Source organism: Malania oleifera, chromosome 4, assembly GCF_029873635.1.
Source record: "Malania oleifera isolate guangnan ecotype guangnan chromosome 4, ASM2987363v1, whole genome shotgun sequence".
In the NCBI taxonomy this organism is placed as follows: domain Eukaryota; kingdom Viridiplantae; phylum Streptophyta; class Magnoliopsida; order Santalales; family Ximeniaceae; genus Malania; species Malania oleifera.
In genome coordinates this window covers 107,245,072-107,267,730 of record NC_080420.1, presented here as the reverse complement: position 1 = coordinate 107,267,730, position 22,659 = coordinate 107,245,072, and the positions used below count along the sequence as shown (strand labels likewise).

Sequence of the window (22,659 nt, the reverse complement as noted above, 5' to 3'; positions counted from 1 at the left end):
ATGCTTTTAGTTATCTTTTTATCCTCACCACTCTGTATAACTTTCTCTTTCTTGATTCTTGATGGGGATTGTATTTCTTGATATTTTCATTGTCCCAGGAACCTTAATGATAGGGATGGTGAACTTTCTTTGTTGATTTGTTGAACTCCTTTCAGCTTTTTTCTAGAAGGGATTTAGGATTTGGACTTTGGATTGCTTTGGGGTATTGAATTGTAAATCCTTTTGAGGTTTCCTTTGGGGTCAATGCTTATGTTTGGTGGGCTTATATAGTAAATCTGGACTTCTACAATATGAGTGGGATGCTAAAGTTGGGGGGTTATATTATTTACTCAAGCCTTTGGGAATTGTATCTCAGATTTATCGTTCTTTCTTTCCTGATGCTCAGAATAAAGTTGGTAATAGGGAGAATCTATTATAGGATCGTTTGATTCTGGGGTTGCCTCTGGCTCTGGTGTACCACCTTTGTCTCTTATGTTCCTTCATCTTATTCGATTATCATCTCTTAATTAAACTCCTATTTCTTCTTTCCTCCTTTTGCAAGAGGTGGGCATTCTTTGGATTTTCATTTTGTGAGGACCCTAATAAGAAAAGAGTAATTGGCTTGCCCTTTTGATTAATGTGTTTAATTCTTTTCATGTCCAGTTGGAGAGTGATAAAGTTTGGGTTTTAATTCTTTTTGGGATTATTCTTGCCAATCTTTTTCCCTATTTGATTCATGATCCTAACATTAGTCCTTTTGCTTTTTATTCTTTAGTTTAGAAAGCTAAAGTTTTTTCAAATATTAAGACTTTTACTTGGACTGCAATCCTTGAGAAAATCAATACTAATGACTTGCTTTCGATGCAAATACTTAATAAGATCTTGTTCCTTGATGTTTGTGTCTTTTCCTTTTTGAGCGTAGTGACTTGCTAGCATATGTTTCTGCATTGTCCTTTTCACTTGGGTTCTTTGGAATAATTTGTTTGGTATTTTTGGTGACCATTGGGTTTGCCCCTCTTCTTTGGAGGAGTTCAGTGAAGGGAGAGGAAAGCGTGTCATGGTGAATTGTCCTGGCTATCATTTGGTGCATTTGGTTGGAGAGAAATGCAAAGATTTTTAAGGCTGTAGCCACTTATATAAACTTGCTTTGGAGTAGAATGCTTTTTCTTGCATCTCTTTGGTGTTTGGCAAATGGCTTCTCCAGAAATACAGATGGATTGGTTTGTAATTATTTTTTTCTTATTTAGATGTTCTCCTTTTGTAACGGGAGGATATCATGTTCTCCTTGTTTTTACTTTCCTTTATTTGTTGTACCCTGTATTTGTTTATCTAATACAGTTCTTTGATCATCTGAAAAAAAAAACCCAATGTTTGGTTGGTCATCCTTTATAGAATCAACACCAAGAATCTATCACGAGCCTTTGTCTCTTGATATGCGCGTGATGTGTTACAGTAGTGATGGTTCACATGCTTATCTATTCCTATGCTGTCTTGTGGCTTGGAGCTGGTGGAATAAATTTTTTAGTTTCTTCATTGAATGTTGGAAGTGCTTGAGTTCCATGAAGGCTTTCTCATGGACTACTTTCAGAGGCTTCGAAGGCACAAGGGGCAACAGTTTGCGGTTGTGTTCGGTTTTTGCAATGTTCTGCACCCTTTGGTCAGAGAGGAATGCTCATATCTTTCATGGCCCCCGTTTAGTATTGCATATGCTTTGATACAATCAATTTCTTTGCTTCTTTCTGGGTGTATTCATCTGGCTCTTCTTGCAGAATTTGTTTCTCAGATTTTCAGTGGGATTGGATGGCTTTGTTATCTTGACATTATTGTTTGATTTTTCTTGATTCTATATCTTATCCTCTCTGTCCTTGTTTTTTTATTAATAAGTTTCCTTTTTTCCATACAGAAGGCAGACTATGAGTCTGAGGAGGAGAGTCTGTTTGGTTGTAATTTTGGACATGGCGATGGTTTATTTTTTCAAGCTTAGTGGATACAATTTGAATTCTTCTTTAGGTGATTCATCTCATTTGTCAGAGATTCATACTCAGGACTTGAACCAGTTCCCATTTTTATTGTTGATGGAGTTAATATTGATAAGGGTTCTGATCAGTCTTGGAGAGGGCAAGGTTGTGATATTGGAGAGAATAGTATTCTACCAATACCCATGCACATTGGGAGGTGAATGTGGAGGCCACTGAGGCTCAAGAACTTCTAGATAAAATGGGTTTGGGCTTGAATGGTCCTAGAGCTTAGGAATTAAGATTGGATGAGGGCAACTGGGCAAGAGTTCAGAAAAGTGGCAGTGGATAATTTAAAATGCTTCATGAACTATGTTGGGAAGGAATAAAGGATCTTAAGCATTTTTTGAACAAGTTGCCCTAATTGTTTTAATGATGATTACTACTACTACTACTAAAACTACTATTACTACTACTACTACTACTACTACTATTACTACTACTACTACTACTACTACTGCTACTACTAGTGTTTTCAGTCTTTGTTTAGAAAATCCCTTCTTGTCTTTAGTTTGTACTCACTTTTTTTTCTCTTCTATTAAAATTTGTTTTGTTGTCTAAATGAAATAGTAGGTCTAGGATCAAATTGCATAATGATCATCTTGGATCAAAAGGCAGTGCACCAGTAATGTGTGCAGCATATATAATATGTTATCCCATGATAGAGTTGATAATTAGTGGATAAATGTGGAGAAATAGGATAGTAATAGAGGTAGAGTTTGCAGCTCATGTGAATTCCATATTAAGGTTTCCACAGAGGGTTTTACTTTAGTTCATAACAAATTATATATATCTTTTTAATGTGTGAACCCATGTAGGTATAAAAAGTTTTTTATGTGGAGGCCAGTGCTGGATAGTTATCTATGTGTGCATGATGTGATACTGAAATACCTCCTAGATTAAACATATGGAAGATGCACAGGAGTTTCTTTTCTTGCTGGTTTCTTCATTTTCATTGGTTTTTAGTGGTCATGACTCGATCATTCTCCGGGGCAATATTTCCTTGTCATTTGGCACTTAACCGTGCCAACATTCTTACATCAGCTTCAGTAAATTCCACAACAGTAGTAAGATTTCTAATGTCTTAGACCATGCAATCTAAATAGTGAATCCCTATGCTGGTTCGGTTGTATGTTGACAGTAATTCCTTCCGTGATACCATCTATGATTTTGTTCATGGGCTTCTTAGTTATTTTAAATGAGGCCAGATAGCCTCTATAAGAGTTAGATTTTCTATTTACTGGGTGAGATCGGGGCTGTAATCATTCGGTCCGATGGAAAAAGCAAGGACAACCATTGTTCCAATTAGTAGAATGGAACCGGACTGGAAACTGACAGTTCTGAAAAAAAAAAATCATTGGTTTAATAGAATTGGTTCAGTTTTTCCTGGTTTTTTGTGATCTTTGAGCAATTCCAGAAATTAAAATGCTCCACCCAATATGTAAACGGCATTGGGCTGATGTAAGGCATGTTTAAGAAGGTCATGATGTTGCCTGTTGATATTTGTAAAAGAGGAAGGGTGGAAGAATACCTCCCTTGTACGATGCGGGCAAATGCTAAGAAGAGGGAGCAACGCAAGGGAGAGCAGGAGACTATTGGCAGTGGGGAAGCATTCACTTGTTCCACATCGAAAATATTATGTTGAGAGAGCCTCACCTCTTCTTAAAATGTAAAACCCCACCCCTGCTGACTTTTTATGTGTTTTTAACCACAATTCTAATGACAATCAAAATTAGAAAATCTAAAATAAACAAAAGTTCTACATATTAATAACAAATATAAATAGATTATGATTACATAAATATATTAAAAAAAAATAGTAATAATATTTTGTTTTTATTTTTTTGGTTTGATTTTGTCGTACAGCTGAAACCAAACTGAAAACGGATTTAAAAGGGATCCTGAAATTGAAAACAAAAACTGAAACTAGAAAAGATCTAAAACAGAGCTGTTCAGTTTGGTTTTCGATTTTTTGGTAATTTTTTCTACATTCCTAAGGAGACCATCTGCTTTGCGAAGACAGAGAAATGCCCAGCATGCTCACCTAGATGCATAATTTCATAACATGTGCATGCTTGATGGATTAGTAAATGTGATCTCATAACGCCCTAGTCTAATTTATGGACAATGGAAAAAGAAAAAACATATTTCTTAAGTAATTTCATTGATTCTTTTCCTCCTAATCTGATTGTTGATCTTCTGAACATTCTTACATTGGTTTTTAATGCCTGTGGATTCTACACATTCAACCCCCCATAGATTGCGCATGCTATGTTTCTAACTCACTTAGAGAGTAACTATGAACTGTAAAAAAATCTTGAATGGTAAAGGTGAGTGTTGCCATAAAATGGAATACCACAAGGATTTGCAGTCTAGATTGCATGGGCTAAGTCATCTTATTACTGTTATTGAATGCAGCATAGCTGGAGTAAGAAACTCAGGGTGGTCCTGCGGTTAAATGGCGAGACAATGTTGCCCATGAGAATTGCCTAATGTGCATTAAAAACCAATGGAAGTACAACTATTTTGAAAAGCATTTTAAAACTTTGTATTTACTGGGTGAGCCAACCTGCTTCTGGAAGGCAGACAAATGAACCACTAAGACATCTTGTTACTGTAATTGAATGCAGCGAAGCTGGAGCAATAAACTTGGGATGGTTCTGCACAAACGCATGTGCAGCATGCTAACATAAATACATAATATGTGCATGCTTAGTTGATTAGTGAATGTGATCTCATAACCTCTTAATGACCTTTTACTCCATCATTTTGCTACTTCGAAATTCATCAATGTCCTTGGATTTATTTCCATCTATAGATTTAGCATTGGGTATAATGGTTAGCAGAGGAAGTTGCTGTGCTAGGACTTCTGTAGTGGTGTAGTGAAGGCTAAACAGTTGGGCCAAGGCCTTGTGAAATTGAGCATGCAGGACTATTGAACTGTTTCCAATATATTTTTTTTTCTTCAGTATCACTTTCAACTCTTCTATTTTGTTCTTAACTGTTGTCAATTTAAATTCTGCAGATGTATAGAAGTTACTGGAGCATACAGTGCTCAAAAGACTGAATTGAATATAAGCTTGACAGCAATTGGCCTTTTATGGACTACCACTGATTTTATTGCAAAGGGACTTATCCATGAGCATGCAGTAGAAAAGGAAATAGGTTGAATGGCTATTCTAAAATTGTAAGATTATTTCTGATGTTTGCACTAAAGTATTACAGTTAAGTTTGCTTTTCCACTATTTGATGGCCAGCAGGAGTGGTTGATGTGATTTCTGTCCGTAAGCAGCTGGATGGTGAAAATAGGAATGCACAGAATCAGAACTTCTCTGATGAGGTTAATGACCAAGCTCCCTTGATGAATATAGTTGACCGAGACAAGCTTCTTTTTTCTGTCTTCTCTTTACTGCAAAAACTTGGATCTGATGAAAGACCTGAGGTATGATAGCTTGTCTATAATTGATGAATTTTTTGTTTTTGTTATTAGAACTTTTAGGGGAATCCAAGATGATTTATCATAATATTATTTAGATTCATTTTGCTAAAGTGTGATTATTAAAGACCAGTTCCAGTTATGCAACTAGGGCTACAATAGCTTGTTCAGGGATGTGGGCCAGAATGTGGAGATTCGAGCATGTTGCTGGTGACAGATGAGTTTGCAGATGATAAAACCATGAAGTCAGTGTAGTAATTAGATGTAATAACCGCCGAATTTTGGCCAAAATTGAATGGCATTTGTAACCCCATAAGTGCCATAATATTTTACCAAAATCCCAAATCAAACTCCCAACTTCCGCCCATTAGAGCCCTAGCCAGCCCCTGCAAAACCCAAGTATTTTTACCATGAGAAACCCTTGAAGCCTTATCATCAAGTTGGTACCCTAGCTGCAAAGCTATCATAATTCTAGCTTTCCAGACCAACATCTCACAGCCTTGATTGAAGCCCTGGCTTGCCAATCATAGCCCCATACAAACTCAAATCATTTCCTGGAAACCTAGAGCAGTGCTCTTGACAACTAGATCACAAAATTCACAACAAGATCATAGGTGTTGCAGAAACTCAATGATAGGCTCAATCTCTTGCATCTTACTCTTTGTCAAGGCAAACCCCTTTTAATCACAGACCAACCATTGCAAGAATCCAGCCTCACCAGAGCAAATCCCTTCATGCTTGAATGTCCTCTCTTCATCATCACTGTATAACCCTCCCATCTCTGCGCAATAATCTAGCCTGGGTTGCAACTGCCAGTCTGCTGCCAAAGATTCAATACCTTTGAGGTCCAAAACTTGCAATCGGAAGATAACCCATCTGTTTGTAACCTGACCCAACCTGAGATCTAGCTCTCCTTATAGGTTTTTACCCCAACTTTGTTCAATCCGGAAACTAAATCCCAGTTTGCTTTTATAACCCAGTCTGGTCCACTGACCCAGTCTTCAACCCAATCCTAGTGCTATTGCCTATTTTAGCAACCAAACCTCTATAGCACAACAAGCCCAATAGAATTACGTGGTGTTTTTACTCTAGTTGCGGGAAACTGAGAGCATCAATTCTTCCTGTGATATATTGTTTCTAATTGCGAAGATTTGAGCTTTTCGTGTGATACTAATATTTACTTATAGAATTGAAGAAACAACGGTAATCGAGGATCAATTTAATTTTGTTCTTAGAAGTGGCTTAGATGGACAGGTGAAGAGGTAGAACTGAAAATCAAATGAATGAATTAACTGATCCAAATTCCTGGTTCAAAGCCTCTATGGGCTTAGGGTCTTAAGCACAGCTGCACATGTATGGAGGGGGATGTGAAGATTTACCTGTTTTGGTGTTCATAGTTTGCTGGACTCCATCTTATCATGATATGGGTAGTTCTCTTAATGTGATGACTATCTTGCAGATATTTTATATGCTTTTGAGTTTGAATATTAAATTATTAATTAAAAGTGAGATTGTGGATTTTAATGTAGATTTCGGTACTTTATTTCACTATGCGACTGTAGATGGTTGCTATGTCTTGAGTTGGCTGTTTTGTACCTTGTATCCGTTTAGGTGGCAATTCTATTGCTACTTTCTGATGTTAGCTCTATCCATTGTAATTCTTTTTTTTTAATTTAGAAGTACTGGGTGGTGGCCTGGGTATGGCACTCTCTTTTTTTCTGTTCTTTTGGGGGGGGGGGGGGGTTGGCGGGAAGGAGGAGGGTGGGGGATGTGTTGAATTTGCATGATTAAAGCTTTTTGTGCAGGACAAATGCATAAGCAATAATGCAAATCAAACAAATGAGATGACAACACAAGATTTATATTGGTTCCCTTTCGCTTTCATCCACTCCCTAAGATATTTGCTCAAGAGTTTCACTAGTATAATAAACAATACACATACATAATAATTTATATACACAACGGATGTTTGATCCTGGTACTCTTGCATACTTTTGATCCAACATACAATGGGTCCAGCAAACACAATGAATACTTAATCCAACACACACAATGGGGGGAGGGGAGAGAAGGTGTTGAATTTCGCGTGATTAAAGTTTTTGTGCAGTACAAATCTTACCAACAAATGCAGATGCAATAATGCAAATTGAACAAATGAGATGACAACACAAAATTTATATTGGTTCCCATTCACTTACATCCACTCCCTAAGATATATGCTTAGTAGTTTCACTAGTATAATAAACAATACACATACACTCATCAATTTATATACACAACGGATGCTTGATCATGGTACTCTTGGATACTTGATCCAACATACAATGGGTCCAACAAACACAATGGATATGTAATCTAACCCGTCCAACTTAAAATGTAAATTAATGGAATTTAAATACCACATAAAGACTCAATACACTCGATAGCAGCAAGTTGTGAGTGTGCTAGACTGAGCGTACTGTGTCATGGGGTGGCAGGTTCCCAAGGCCACAAAAGGAATCACCCTTGCTTTAATCTACCTAAAATGTGATGAAATAACCCTTGTGCAATGACAAGACTACACCAAGTCATGTCTAGTCATACTCATCCACATCCATAGAAACACTCCAATGTCCAATTCAGTCGTATAGTCTCATTGTACAAAGACATTTGATCCGATCGAGATTGTCATTGAGGATCCATGACTCGTACAACAAGGGTTTTCAGTTCCCATTCCGCAAGCACTAAGGTTAACTCTCATTCCCATAGCACAATCCTCATATAAGAGCCAATGTCACTTCCCATCCATTGGCCGGAGTTAAGGGAAGTGACATCATACTAAGGTCTTAAATTTTCAATTTCCACTTAAATTTCGAGGCTACAAAAATACAGATGTTTCTATTGATGTTGATGTCTATTAATAATTTAAGATTTAGAGCTAAAATTCTATAAATAAAATACATTAATTGTGGTGCATTGGGTGCAATAATTGTCATATAGAAATTTTATTAAATATTACCTAAAAGCTTAAGTTGTTAGGTTTCGGGCCAACAATGTTTATCAAGCTTTAACACTCCCCTGCACGTGCAGCCCAATAGCATGTGGAGAGACAACCCCCATAATAGGACAATAGTTTTTTAAACACCGCACAATACTTACACATGGGCAACAAGACTAGAGCTTAGTACCTCCAAATAACCAACTTTGATACCATGTTAGATTACCACTTTACCTACAAACTTAAGTTATTAGGTTATGGGCCAATGATACACATCAAGCTTCAAAAAAATTGATAAATTAGTTAAATATTATTTTTTATACAAATACCAATAATTTAAATATAATTGACCAAATAAAATGTTGTAGCTAGTTCATGACTTTAGTTTTCCATACAATATTGAAAGTATGAAAATCTTTGTTTCAATAAAAAATAATATGATTAATTAAGAGAGAAATTTCTATTTGGGTTTTGAACCTCAAATTTTAATTTTTATATATATATCGCAAATTCCATTGAAATTTTGAGATTTTGATAAATTTCAGAAGTTTCATGAAAATTTTGACAAAAACTTTGCAAGAAGCAAATTTACTGCCAATTTGATTTCAAGGGGTGATTGGAAGCAAAAATTTTTAGGAAATTTTGATATTTTTGCAGAAATTTAAAACCATGCTTGCAAGAATCTTTAGTTCAAAGAAATTTCTCTTTCTGCTTCAAATCAGAAATTTTAATTTTTAAAAAATTTTATTTTAGAGTTAAAATTTCATGAAAGTTTGCAAAAATTTTGATGTTTTGATAAATTTGGATGATTTGCGGAAAATTTTGAATGGAATTTTTGCAATACAGAAATTGACTACCATTTCAATTTTGAGTGTGGAAATTAAAAATTCGATGGAAATTTTGACATTCGCAAAAATTTATGACCATGTGCCATGTACTACTTGAGTTAGCCATGCAAATGATCAACATCCTTCGATAGTCCAATTCGGTTTGAGACAGTGTACCCAAGGGCCGCATAAGTCTATGTCTCAATCTCTGAATCGAGAGTGACACGCGAATTCATTCTTCAATTTGTCCTCCATAGGGCTCCCAACTAACACAAAAGCCCAAGATGCCCCTCAAGGATGTCAAGAGCCCACCCCTGAGGACTCATCAAGCTGCTCATTTAGTGAACCAAAGGACACTGGGGAAAGTAAGCTGCTCACCTGAGGTTTCTCCTAAAATAAAGTCTTTTCATCACATTCTCGCTTATGTATGAGTAACCATTTGTCATCTAATGGTCATAAACCTAACCCAAGAAAATGCTCCCATAATAATTTGGATCCATCACAATGTCATAGTGACATTAAGAATGCATCATATGGTACCTCCATAATCAAATCCATATTAACCAAAGCTCTTTCCATAATCCATACAACATGAATGTGTATCCTTCTAACGTTGCCCAACAAGCCATTTGGCATGTGTCATGAATATAAGAACGTAGCTCAATGACATCTTCCGCTGCTCCATATTATCGACATCCTCGTTGATTAACACACACATCTATCTTTTTGCTGAAACTCCTATAAGCCCCACGTAGGAATTGGAATAATCAAGTTCTTCCTACGCATTTTAAATAGCACACTAAATCATCTCCATTTCTAAAGTAGCCCTGAACTTGATTTGGATCCATATTTTATCATTGTCCATAAGAAACTCAACTCCCTTGGAAGAGTGCAGAACCTCCGTCATCTGATTCACCAAAGCAAACTCCTTTCCCGAAGCCGTTCGCAGCTCATGAAGTCAACCAAGACCCCCACCAGTTTGACTAAAGGAAACTACATTCTTGAAATGCCTTTCCTATCTCAAAATCTATCTTTGAGATCCTTTCAAAATGCACCCCACTTGGAGGTTCTTACTCATTCTCTTTGTTTGTGAAGAAGTTCATCCTGTAACCCTTCTTCCCAAAAGGTTGTTATACCGAAGATTTCCTATATTACTTCCCACGTTTTTATTACCGGTAGATAAGGTCCCCACACTCAATATATCGTCATGAATTACACTTCAAGGATTGTTCCACATCCCAAAGGCTTTTTGAATCTTACTCTTCCGCATCTTGGGATAAAAAGGGCAGCCTAGTGCACAAAGCTCCCGTGGTATGCGGGGTCTGGGGAAGGGGCGGACCACAATGGGCCTATAGTACACAGCCTTACCTTGCATTTTTGCAAGAGGTTGTTTCCACGCCTCGAACCTGTGACCTTGGGAGGTCACATGGTGACAACCTTACCGTTGCGCCATGGTATTAAATAACGGCCGTTATGTAATGGAAAATCATCTCTCCCATACCGTTATAGGCGGCATTAGCGGTGAGCAGAACATTCACGTGCGTAATGGCCGTTACGGAACCGTAATGGCCCGTAACGGCCATTACACTAACGTTACGGCCCGTAACGTCCGTTACGACACGTTACGGCCAACAGCCCCTTACACTACTGCGTACCTTCCTTATCTCCTCAAACCTGCTCCATTTTGTGTGTTTCTCCATTGTCTAGCTTAGATCTCCTCATTTGAAGCCCCCAAAGAACCGAAAAGCAGCTTCGTAGCTTCAATTTGTTGTGCTGTTCTTTCTTTCACTCTTGGTCTCTTTCGTACAGCTTCAATCTACTGATCTGAAGCTTCAAAATCCCAAAATCAGCTTTGATTTTTGTCTTGAAGGTGTTCTTCGCTGTTTGCAGCCATCGCAGGTCAGCTGACTGGAAGTTCGTCTTGAAGGTGTTCGATTTTTCCCTTGAAGGTGTTTCGATTTTTCCCTCTTCGTCAATTCGTCTCCTTTGTCCAGCGTAAGAACCCAAAAATCAGCTTCCAATCTTCGATTTGTCGCTTGAAGGAGCTGTGCTCTGCAGGTCGCCTCCATTCGCAGGCTTGCAGTTGCAGCTCCAAAAATAAGCTTTGAAGCCTTCGATTCCTCCAAATTTTGGAGGCTTGCAGGTTGCAGCTCTCTCGCAGCTTTGGTGGGGACTCGGGACTCGGGAGTGGGTATGTTTCTTCAGTTCTTCTACTTCATTAGATAATGTAATTGTAAATTACCAATTTATTCTAAATTAATAATTTAGTTTATTTTATAATTTCAGTTTTTATTTATTATTTAATTAGTATGCAAATTTGTAAATGATTATATAAGTAGAATTTATTAATTAAAATAAAAAATTAGTATAAAATTATTAAAATATAATTTAATATTAGATATAAAATTTATAATAAATTCTAATTTCTACACAATTAGTCAAGTCTCACTTGACTCAAGTACACTACCATTTAAATAATTAAATTGTAAGATTTACAATTCCATATTTATTTTTTAAAATTGTAAATTGTAATATAAATTATTGAGTCTATTGACTCATTTTTAGTAACTTTATATCTTTAATTAATTTATTCTTCATTTTAATTACATTTCTACATCTTTTTTACCCATTAAACTAATGCACACTTTAAAAAAATATGCCTTTTTTTTGTATGCAATGCACTAAAATTAATATAAAGATCATAGCATTTGTAGGTTGAATTAAAGTTGTCAAAATTCATTAAAAATCATGCATTAATGGATTTCATGCTTATTTTTCGATTTTGACATGGTTGTGCATGCGTGAAAAAAATTCACAACCGTTACTCCCACTTCTTGTTATGCAAAACCTGCGTCCCGCGACACCCACGACCGTAATGCGACGTTACCTACGACCGCGATTTCGAACCATGCGTTGCGCCTAAGCTCCCCTTCACATCTTGGGATACCATTCTCAAATTTTTTACAGTGTACTCAATATTGTGCAAGCCACACAATACAAAAGTAGATTGGTCTGCACAACCACTTGATATCTGCTCAAATTCCATCTATTAATTCCTCAAGGCTTGACCGTTTAACTCCTAGCTCGAGTAATAGCACTGCTCAATTTTTGTTTTATACGTCCTTTGACATTCAAGCTTGAAACACAAGTAGGTGCTCAGTATTCAAATTTCAGTTGTCCTCTAGCAATCCAATCTTGACCACTGTCCATCGTGCCTAACTTTGTGACATTACTGTTCTTTGGATTTATCATGCTCAAACTCAATTTTTCAATGACTCAAAATGAACTACCCTTTGGCCTAGTTGGGCTAGAAGTAACTTGCGCAACAACGAAAAACTCTAAAGGCCCTTTGGCCAGCACAAGGTTGATGCCCCCTTGCAACATGGCTCAAGTGCCCTTTGGCAAACCAAATGCCAATGCCCTCTGGCACAAGTAAAAATAAGGCTTGCTGGCTAGTAGCACACAATCGCTTGACTTTAATTCCACAAATTTGATCTCCAGCCGCACATCTATTGTAACTCAATTCATATGGACCTCTTAGGTTTACAACGAAGTCCTCTGAGCAACATTCATGGTTCCCTTCAAGTCCTCACCCCACTGGGTTCCAGCCTGGCCAACCACCACTTAACACGGAAATACCCTCTAGAGGTTTAAGGCCTTTTACCCAAGGGAGACACAATCCCTACTTGCTCAAATTCCACAATATCACAGCCACAAGAAGACATGGTGCTAGCTATTTCACACAATCGCAATTCAACATATCCATACACAAGCTTTTCCATAGCAAGTAAAACAATCATCTTACAAGATGGACAGTGGACACATGAAAATTTCACAACTAAACAAGATATGCAGCTATGACAATCAAAGAAAACATATATGCAGCCATATCAAGTAATTAGAAATAACAAGCTTAAATCTCCTTTATTAGGATTCAACTCTATGCAAGTTTCTACACTTATTTCCTTTGAATATCCAAAATTCCAAGGTGAATAAATGAAAATTAAGAACACCTACCTTGATTTTCAGCTTCTTCAAACTTAGTTTAAGTTTCCCTCTGAATTTCCTGTATTTCTCCTGATTTTCTCTGGATTTCCTTGATTTTCTGCAAAGTCTCTCTCTCTCTCTAGAACTAGGGCTTACAATAAGAATTTGTGGTATTCTTTTCTATGTTGAGGCTGCTCTGCAGGGCTGGAAAGGTCAAGACATCAGCTACTTGCTGCCAGCTGCTTGCCAAGTGTCTCCTTCTAGACTGGAAACATGGCAAGACTGCTGCAACTGGTGGCAACAAGAGTCCTGCAGTGCTGCCATCTGTACGCTAGGTGTTGGCTGCTGGTTTTCTGAGTTGCCAGGTGGCTGCTGCTAGATTGTCATGCTGCCAGGTCTTGAACCTGGTTTCAACATGCCCCATCCTGTTTTTTTTTTTTTTTCCCCTCTTTGCCTCCACCCTTTTTATTTTTTATCATATCCCTCATAATATGCTTTCATCTAAGCCTATCCTGCCACTAATAAATCAAATGAAATTCCCAATATAAGTTAACACAATTCAATTAATATTTAACATGGCTAGTATGTACTTGTTTATGTGACAGCCCACTCCCACTCTGTAGGTATTGTCTATTTTGGGACGAACCCCTCATGGTTTTTTTTTTTTCCCTCAAAAGATGCCTACACATTAGAGGAATCCAATCCCCATATAAGTCGAGGCCCCCCTTCACCTCCCCAAGCAATATGGGACTCCTTCCCACCCCAAGAACCTCAGTTCTGGAATGTCCCCTGCTCCGAAAAGGCACCTACACAAGAGGTTCTTGGGGTGGGGAGGAGTCCCATATTGATCGAGGAGGTGAAAGGGCCTCAGCTTATATGGGGATTGGATCCCTCTCCTGTGTAGGCGCTTTTTGAGGAAGGACAAAACCGTAAGGGGTTTGCGCCAAAGTGGACAATACCTACACAGTGAGAGTGGGCTGTCACATATGGTATCTGAGTTGGGACGGCACCAGTAGGGTGGGTGATACCCACTATTCTGTGCCTTGTGGGGACAGGAGATAGCCCAGAACAAAGGTTCTTGGGACAGGGAGGAGTCCCACATTGCTCAGGGAGGTGAAGGGGCCTTAACTTATATGGGGATTGGATCAGTCTCTTGTGTAGGCATCTTTTGAGGAAGGACAAAACCATGAGAGGTTTGCCCCAAAAGCGGACAATACCTACACAATGGGAGTGGGCTGTCACGGTTTAATTTAGAACAATGCAAGTCATGCTAATTTATCAAAGTTGTTTAAATTTACTGTGACTTAAAGGGTATCACGAAAGCTGTCCCTCATTTCCCTCGCTGTCTTTTGGTTTGTGTGGAGGAGAAGAAATAACAGAGCTTTTGAAGCATTGGCTTCACCCTTATATGTTTTTAAAGACCAAATGGATTACTACTGTTACTAGCTGGAACCTTGAAATTGAAATTTCTGTAGAAATTTCTTCTTCTTTGTCTTGTATTTCTGATTGTTCAAAGGGAAAATTTACTTCTATAACTGTTTCACCCAACACAGTGGTGAGGATTTGGACACGTTTTGCTGCAACATCCTGCTCGTTTCGTCTCAGAAACTGTTGAACCAGGAGGTCCTGGGTTCTAATCTCGTTGCCCACGTTTACTGTAAAAAAATATTATATTCCCTGTAATGGGTGTTATCTATCATGTGTATATCTCTTCACATGCTTTCGGGCTGCATGGGGAGTGTTAAAGCTTGACATACATTGTTGGCCCACAACCTAATAGTTTAAGTTTTTAGGTAAAGTGGCAATCTAACAGAAACTATACTTGGATCATTATGTTTTATCTGGCTTTTGCTAGCATGTTCATCTTTTTTTTTTTTTTTTTGAATCTTTTGCTTTAGGGAACTTTACGTCCTCTCCTTGCATGAGCAATATAAAATAAATTGAACTTGTGATTATTTGTCATGAAAAATGATACTGACAATGGTTGAATCTGTTCTGTATATCAGGTGAGAAATTCAGCTGTCCGAACACTTTTCCAGACTCTTGGCAGTCATGGCCAAAAGCTTTCAAAGAGCATGTGGGAGGATTGTCTTTGGAATTATGTTTTCCCTACTTTGGATCGTGCTTCTCATATGGTAAGCTGTAATGCTTCTCAAATATAATGTACAGCTTTTTCTACCAGTCTTGACAAGTTTTGAATGTTCTGCTTGTAGGCCGCAACTTCATCAAAAGATGAATGGCAAGGGAAAGAACTTGGGACACGAGGAGGAAAAGCAGTTCACATGCTCATACATCATAGGTATCTGAAGTTTGGACTACTTTGTATATCCAGATTTTCTGGGGAGCTTCTAAATATTATTGTATGTTGGATGAATTTGCAGTCGCAACACAATTCAGAAACAGTGGGATGAGACCCTTGTACTTGTTCTCAGTGGAATCTCACGTATTTTGCGTTTGTTCTTTCCCTTTCTTAGGAGTTTAAACAATTTCTGGTCTGGTATGTCTCATATTTGATACTCATTCACTATTTCTTTTCTGCTTATGTTTCTTTCTCTAGATCACCACAATCACCATTAGGATAATACAATCATTAGGATAATGTTTCATTTCTGCAGGATGGGAATCCTTGCTACATTTTGTTGAGAATAGCATTTTAAATGGTAGTAAAGAGGTTGCTCTTGCAGCATTGAATTGTTTGCAGACTACAGTGATTTCTCATTCTTCGAAGGTACTCATCAAATTGCCCAAATCTTAGTTTACTTCTTCCACTGGTGAATAATGTTTCGTTAATGACATGTACTGTCTTTAGTTGCCTGCAATTCCCATTCATATGGCAAAGATGATGATTTGACTTAATGAGCAGGGATAAAGACAATAGAGTTGCTGCCTATATTTGTCTTCCTCTATCTATTTTCCTTTTTTAATTTTTTTTTATTTTATTCATTTGTTATTATTATTATTTTGAGGACAGGGTGTGGCATATACTCATCTTTCGACTAATTAGTTGTGTCAATCAGGGAAACTTGCCACTGCCTTACCTCAAATCTGTGCTTGATATTTATGAGCTTGTTCTTCAGAAGTCAACGAACTACAGTGGTAATGCAGCTAGCAGGGTGAAGCAAGAGATATTACATAGTCTTGGTAATGCCTCAATATGACACAGAGTTTATCTGATTAGATATTGTGTGCGTGCTGTGTTTTTGTGTGCACTTGAACACATGGATAAAATCAATTATAAGTGAAGATTATTGTCCTCTACACTAGGTTGATGGATGCTTGAAATTCACACTGCATCATTTCTTGCAAACTTTTATGAAGATAAAAAGAAATTGTTATCTTGATAATGTGATTTCTGTTTCGTGACGCAGAACCATCATCTTCTCTGCAAACTTATATGGTTCTGCATTGTTGCTTCAGGAGAACTCTATCTGCAAGCGCAAAGAATGTTTGATGTTAGCATGTACAATCGATTGCTTGCAATCATGCATGTGGCAGTCAGACAAGCAGTGGCTAATGACAACACTGAAGCTGATATTGTAAGTCAAGCATTTCATTCCATTGTAATATGTTTATCCCTCTTTTATACGGTCTTAGTTGAATTTGTTTTTTTAAATATATATGTATGACCTATACTTTTTTACCTCATTTTTCCATGCTTAAGTTGTTGAAAATAAAAAAATAAATATATGTTCTATTGAAAAAGAAAGGTATCCATATGGCTGTGCAAGCATATAGGTGGCACATGTTTGTAGAGTTAATTTGGCTGTTGGCTGATTGTTAAATTAGTAATATTAAACATCAATAGGCATTTGTGCAAGTTCTTCATTTGGCCTGCAACCAATTGTTAGTATAGTAAATCATATGATATTATTGGATACAATAGATTTAATCTGCACGGGACACTCCAAAAGGCCCCAAAGAACCCAACTTGTTAGCAAATCAAACCCATAAGAGAGAAAGATCACTCTTATTATATATTGTGATAAGAGTATAGAATTCATTCAACCACTAGAATTTAGAAAATAACAAACTGCCAGTTCTTTTGGGTAGTTCACAACAAATACATTTGTATCATATTGGATTTAGGAGGATACTATGTTGGCTTCCATGTGTGCAGTTAATATATAGTTTAGTTTTTGCTTTTTTTTTGTACTTCGTATTTTGAGGCGGGGGGTGATAAAGAAAGAAATTTCATTGAGATTAGGAGATGCAAAGTGGATGATAAGGTAGCCTTCTACATTAAAAAAAAGGAAGCACAAACAAAATGGAACGAAAAAAGAAAATCAAAATAAAACATTAGGTCAATGAAGCCATCCAATTTCTCTAAAAGTGTGAAAACAGAACCCTTTGGAAACTACCAGAAGAGAAAGGCCAAAGAGATGTCATAAACTCAGTTCTATCCCAAACTAGCAATCAAGTAGAAAGTGTCCATCGAAATTACACTCATTGCTTTTCATCCTGTTGAATATTTTGGTAAAATGGAAGACCTAATCACAATGATAGGTCTCTCCCTCAGTCCCTCTATTAATAATATATGTCAAGTACATACCAGCAACCATAATATCCTTATTAATTCACGCTTACTAGCATAATACTAGTGCATACTAGTGAAGCTAAATGACCAACATAATCATTAGAACTCCCCCTCTAGCTGGAGCGTATAGCACCTGGCTTCTTACAAATTTAGTGTGGTGGTGATTACATTTGGCTTTATCTATTGTATTCTTATCATTTAGTCTTTGTCCGCAGAAAGGAGACAGTCTAGTAGTTTATGTTGATGATGTCATCATCACTAGCATGGTTATCAAAATCCCTATCCGGATCGTATGTAGAATTGAAATCAAGTAGGATCCTAATTGGATTGTAGGATCCTAATTGTATGGTAGGATCGCAATCCTACTTGGGATCCTACCAATACCTACTTGTGCTACAGAATGACTATTTTTCCTGTTTCGGATTTTAAAGATAAAGGCCTAATTTTATATTTTTATTAGCTTATTTTTGCAATAAACACCAAATTTGGTCCTGGCATCAAAATTAGGGCAAAATTACAAGCATCTCCTGGGTTTTGTTTGTTCCAAGTCAAGAGAGCAGCTAAGCATCTCTTGAAAGCTCTCTTCCTTGGAGACTGAAAGCTCTCTAATAGAGTTATCTATCAGTAGCCTGCAACTGTTCCTTCTTCAAACAGCAGCAGAGGCCAGCTGATCAGCAGAGAGCTTCAACAACCAGGGAGTTATACAGGCTGAGAGCTTTAAGCTGCAGGCTTGTTGTCATTGTACATTTAGCACAAAATAATCATCAAACGTAATAAAGTAAAAATTTCTTGTGGAAATAGCACTTAAGTTCTGCTAGCTCATGAGTTAGCTCATGCGATGCATGATTCTGCTCTCGCATTGTTTGACCTGTCATGCTTGTGCTGAGCATGGGTTGACTCATGCTATGCCAAAAAAAAGTCCAGCTTCATTTGCAAACCATTCTCAAATCACTTTGGTTTCATGAGTTGTAAACAACAACTACACAGAAAAATCGTCACATAAATAGCTTTTCAATCATCAAAACATCATCAAATGACCATAATATTGATGCCATTCTGCAATCTTATTTTAATTTTCTGTGCATGTCAAGGGTTGTTATTTATGGGTGCTAAGAGGTATTTTTGTAATTACACAATGTTGGAGCATATTTTGGTCAAATTAGCTTTAGGGGGGTCATTTTGTAATATTCAGGGATATTTTTTGAGATGGGAGTTGTTTTTAGTGGAGCTTTAGAAGATAAGTGGTTTCTAGAGGGGGTTATATGCAAAATAAGAGTTGGCTTCTCTTGGAAGCTTTAGGCCTAGTATAAATAGGAGTCTTCAGCCACTTTTCTGGGAGTTTTTTGGCATTCTATCTTTGAGAAGATTTTTCTCCAGAACTGAGCTTCAGACCAGCTATGGTTGTGAAGATTTGGAGGTTAGGGTTTTAAACCATACCCTGCGGTGCCTACCAATCCCTCCATTGCAGCCAAAAGCACGAGAAGCTAGCAGAGAGCCACTGTTACCATTCTGGATGCCAAGACAAGCACTGATTTGAGGATTAAATTGCTGTCGTGAGTAAAAATTGTCTTATTTGCCAACTGAAATTCACAGCAGTCATCTCTTTACTATTTTACAGATTTAGTAGTTATTTGAATCATGAAAGACTTCTAAAACAGTATCCTGAAATGTCAGTCTTTATTTCTGAATTTCTTGTTTTATTTCTACACCTATTTGCATCAAATTGGTGTCAGAGCACATTTGTTCTTGTGGGTGCATGGCGGCAAGGGGTGGAAGAGGAAACAGGGGCCATAGAGTTAGATATGTGACTGTTGAGATGTTTGGAGAGCTGCAAGAACAAGTTAGACAACTGACTCAGCTTGTTATACAAGCTATGGGTAATCGAGACCCTTGAAATGGTGGCTATAGTGAATATGATTTTGTTAGAAGAGCAAGAAAGGAAATAAATGAGTAATCTGAGGCTGAAATTGACATCTCTAGTTATGATAGGAGTTCTGAAGGTGAAAGGTCTGCACAACAAAATGAAAGGCCACTAAGATGGGAAGATCGCATCGTATGTGCTCTCCAAAATTCTAAAGACAAGAGTATGGTGTATGAGTAAATATTTCAGAATTTGATGGTAGTGTGGAACATAGTTATGAAAATCGGTGTGTAACAGCCATTATGGACATTATGTAACAGTATCAGTGGCTTCCTAGATTGTTACAAGACAATATCTTGGAGGTCCACCGATTCACAACCGTAACGGCCATTACAATCGTCATGTTGCCACTACAGTTTGTTACAGTGCGGTTATGGTTGTTACGGAAATTTACGAGCCGTTACAGACTGTTACAGTCCGTAGGATTCTTGCAAAAAATGAATTCATGGACACAATGGCTGCTACCTGTTACCCAATGTCCACAATGGTGGCGAACGTGACTATTACGCAGACCATTGCCGTTATTAAAAACCATGATATGGAAGCTGAAGAATTCTTGGACTGGGTCGATAGTATTGAGACTTATTTTGAATTGAAAGATGTGCCTGAAGAGAGGAAAGTGAAGCTTGTGAGAGCAAAGCTCTGGAGACTTGCTTCTACTTGGTGGAAACATTATTGAAATGATCATGAGATCAAGGGGAAAGGGAAAGTTAGAAGATGGGATAAGATCAAAGAGAAGCTGAAGGCTCAAATCCTACCCCAGGATTATGAGCAAACATTGTACCAAAGTTTCAAAACCTGAGGCAGGACAGGAAGTCAGTCAAAGAATACACCTGGGAGTTCCATAGGCTCTCATTGAGGTGCAATCTTGCTGAAACTCGCACTCTAATGGGTTAGTCACTATGTGAATGGCCTCAAAATGACCATACAAGACCAAGTAAGCTTGCAGTGTCCCTATAAGGTGAGTGATGCCTATCATCTTGCAACTAAAAGTTGAGTCATAAGTTATCCACAACATGCCTAAAGGCTTGGTACAGAACGCAGCAGTGGTACATCAACTAGTAAGGTGGGTAGTAGCACTAAAGGTGGTCGGACAGCAACCCCTATGCGTGCTAACCAACCAATCAGCAATAATAGTGGTAAAGCAGCCCAAGTAAACCAGGGGAAACAGTGGTGAAATGCTACAGATGCTTTGAGCTTGGCCACAACAAAAGTGTCCAAAGAGGGCTGAACAACAAGTGTCCTAATCTTTCTGAGGATCAGGAGGCTGACTATGAAGAGAACTTTGCAATTCTTGAGGACCAAGAGCAGCAACTAGAAGCTGAAAATGATGTGGCAGAAGAAGGGATTGAGGGTGACGTCCATGGTGAGTCTTTAGTCATTCAAATGTCACTACTTTCCCCTCCAGCCAGCAGCAACAATTGGCTTCATAAAAATATCTTTCAAACTAGATGCACCATGCAATTCTTGAGGACCAAGAGCAGCAACAAGAAGCTGAAAATGATGTGGCAGAAGAAGGGATTGAGGGTGACGTCCATGGTGAGTCTTTAGTCATTCAAATGTCACTACTTTCCCCTCCAGGCAGCAGCAACAATTGGCTTCGTAAAAATATCTTTCAAACTAGATGCCCCATGGGTGGAAAGCAACTTGATAATTGATAGTGGGAGTAGCGAGAGAATCTGGTTTCTCAAGAGATGAAAGACAAGCTGGGACTTGAAAATAGAAAAACATCCATAGCCATATCGGATTTTGTGGTTCGACAAAGTAAATGAGATAATCATCTCTTTGAGATGCCTTCTTAATTTCTCAATCAAATCCTTTAATAAGTCCCGTTTATTGTGATGTGGCTCCCATGTATGCATGTCATATTCTTATTGGGCAGCCTCGGCAATATGACAGGGGCATAATCCATGATGGTATCAGGTAAACTTATTCCTTTTTTGTGATGATGGTGAGAAAGAAGTTAGTGCTGAAACCAATGAAAGATGATGATGTTAAGTTGCGAGAAAATGATTGTTCACTTGCTTTCTTAAATAAAAGGGATTTTGCTCAAGAAAGTAAGGAAAATGGGCTGATTTACATCCTCTTTCAAAAGGAAGAGAAGTTGCAGTTGGAGTTCCCAAATGATGTCAAGAGATTCTTAATGAGTTCAAAAATGTGATGCCAAGATGTGTGAACCAACTCTATAGGGAACCTTCTAATCAACATAGGTAGTTCGGGGAGTATCAGGTTGATGACTGGGTGATTGTTTTCCAGCAGGCACTTACCACAAGTTGAAAAGTTGAAAGATTGGACAATGTAAAGTTCTGCCCAAATTTGGTGAAAATGCCTATGAAACTGAACTCCCTCAAGGCTTGGATGTATCACCAATCTTTAATATGGCTGATTTGTACCCATTCCATGGTGATATACAAAGTGTTCAAGAACTCCACCAAAACCAGTTCTAGCAAGGCATAAAAATTTAAGGATGTCATGCATGTGGGAGAGGAGAAGACTAGGGCTGGAATTTATTTCAGATTCTTGGCTAAATGAGCTGGCAGATCTGATTATGAGAATTGATGGATTAGCAATGACGAATTCATGAAGATTGACCCTGACATGTGCCCTGCACCGAAGGTGACAACTCGCACGGAGGTGTGTCGTTTCCAAGAAGGGGGAATGATGCCATTTTACAATCTTAATTTAATTTTTTGTTTATGTCTGGTACTGTTATTTATGGGTGCTGTAGCTATTTTTGTAACTTCATAATTTTGGGGTTTATTTTGGTCAAATTAGCTTTAAGGGTCATTTTGTAATATTCATGGCTATTTTTTTTTATGGGAGTTATTGTTTTAGTTTATGTGCAAAATAGGAGTTCGCTTATTGTCGAAATGTGGAAAATAAAACTGAATATTCCACTAACTTATGAAAAAGATTACATTCCCTTTAAATTGATTATAACTCTCATCTAATTACTAGGGATATTTACAACCTACTGAAAATA

The 22,659-nt window shown here is 37.7% G+C and overlaps 1 protein-coding gene across 4 annotated transcripts in view; it reads left to right on the top strand.

The window, feature by feature from the left end:
- Positions 1-22,659, top strand: part of LOC131154318 (uncharacterized) — a 126,522-nt gene that overhangs the window by 76,102 nt on the left and 27,761 nt on the right. For 2 of the 4 annotated variants that reach the window (XM_058107011.1, XM_058107013.1), the window contains exons 30-37: positions 5,020-5,159; positions 5,252-5,436; positions 15,228-15,356; positions 15,435-15,520; positions 15,603-15,718; positions 15,837-15,949; positions 16,239-16,362; positions 16,639-16,757. In XM_058107011.1, the coding sequence (XP_057962994.1) occupies positions 5,020-5,159; positions 5,252-5,436; positions 15,228-15,356; positions 15,435-15,520; positions 15,603-15,718; positions 15,837-15,949; positions 16,239-16,362; positions 16,639-16,757 (1,012 nt within the window). The remainder of the gene's footprint in view (positions 1-5,019; positions 5,160-5,251; positions 5,437-15,227; positions 15,357-15,434; positions 15,521-15,602; positions 15,719-15,836; positions 15,950-16,238; positions 16,363-16,638; positions 16,758-22,659) is intronic. The other 2 variants (XM_058107014.1, XM_058107012.1) reach the window with 1 other exon arrangement.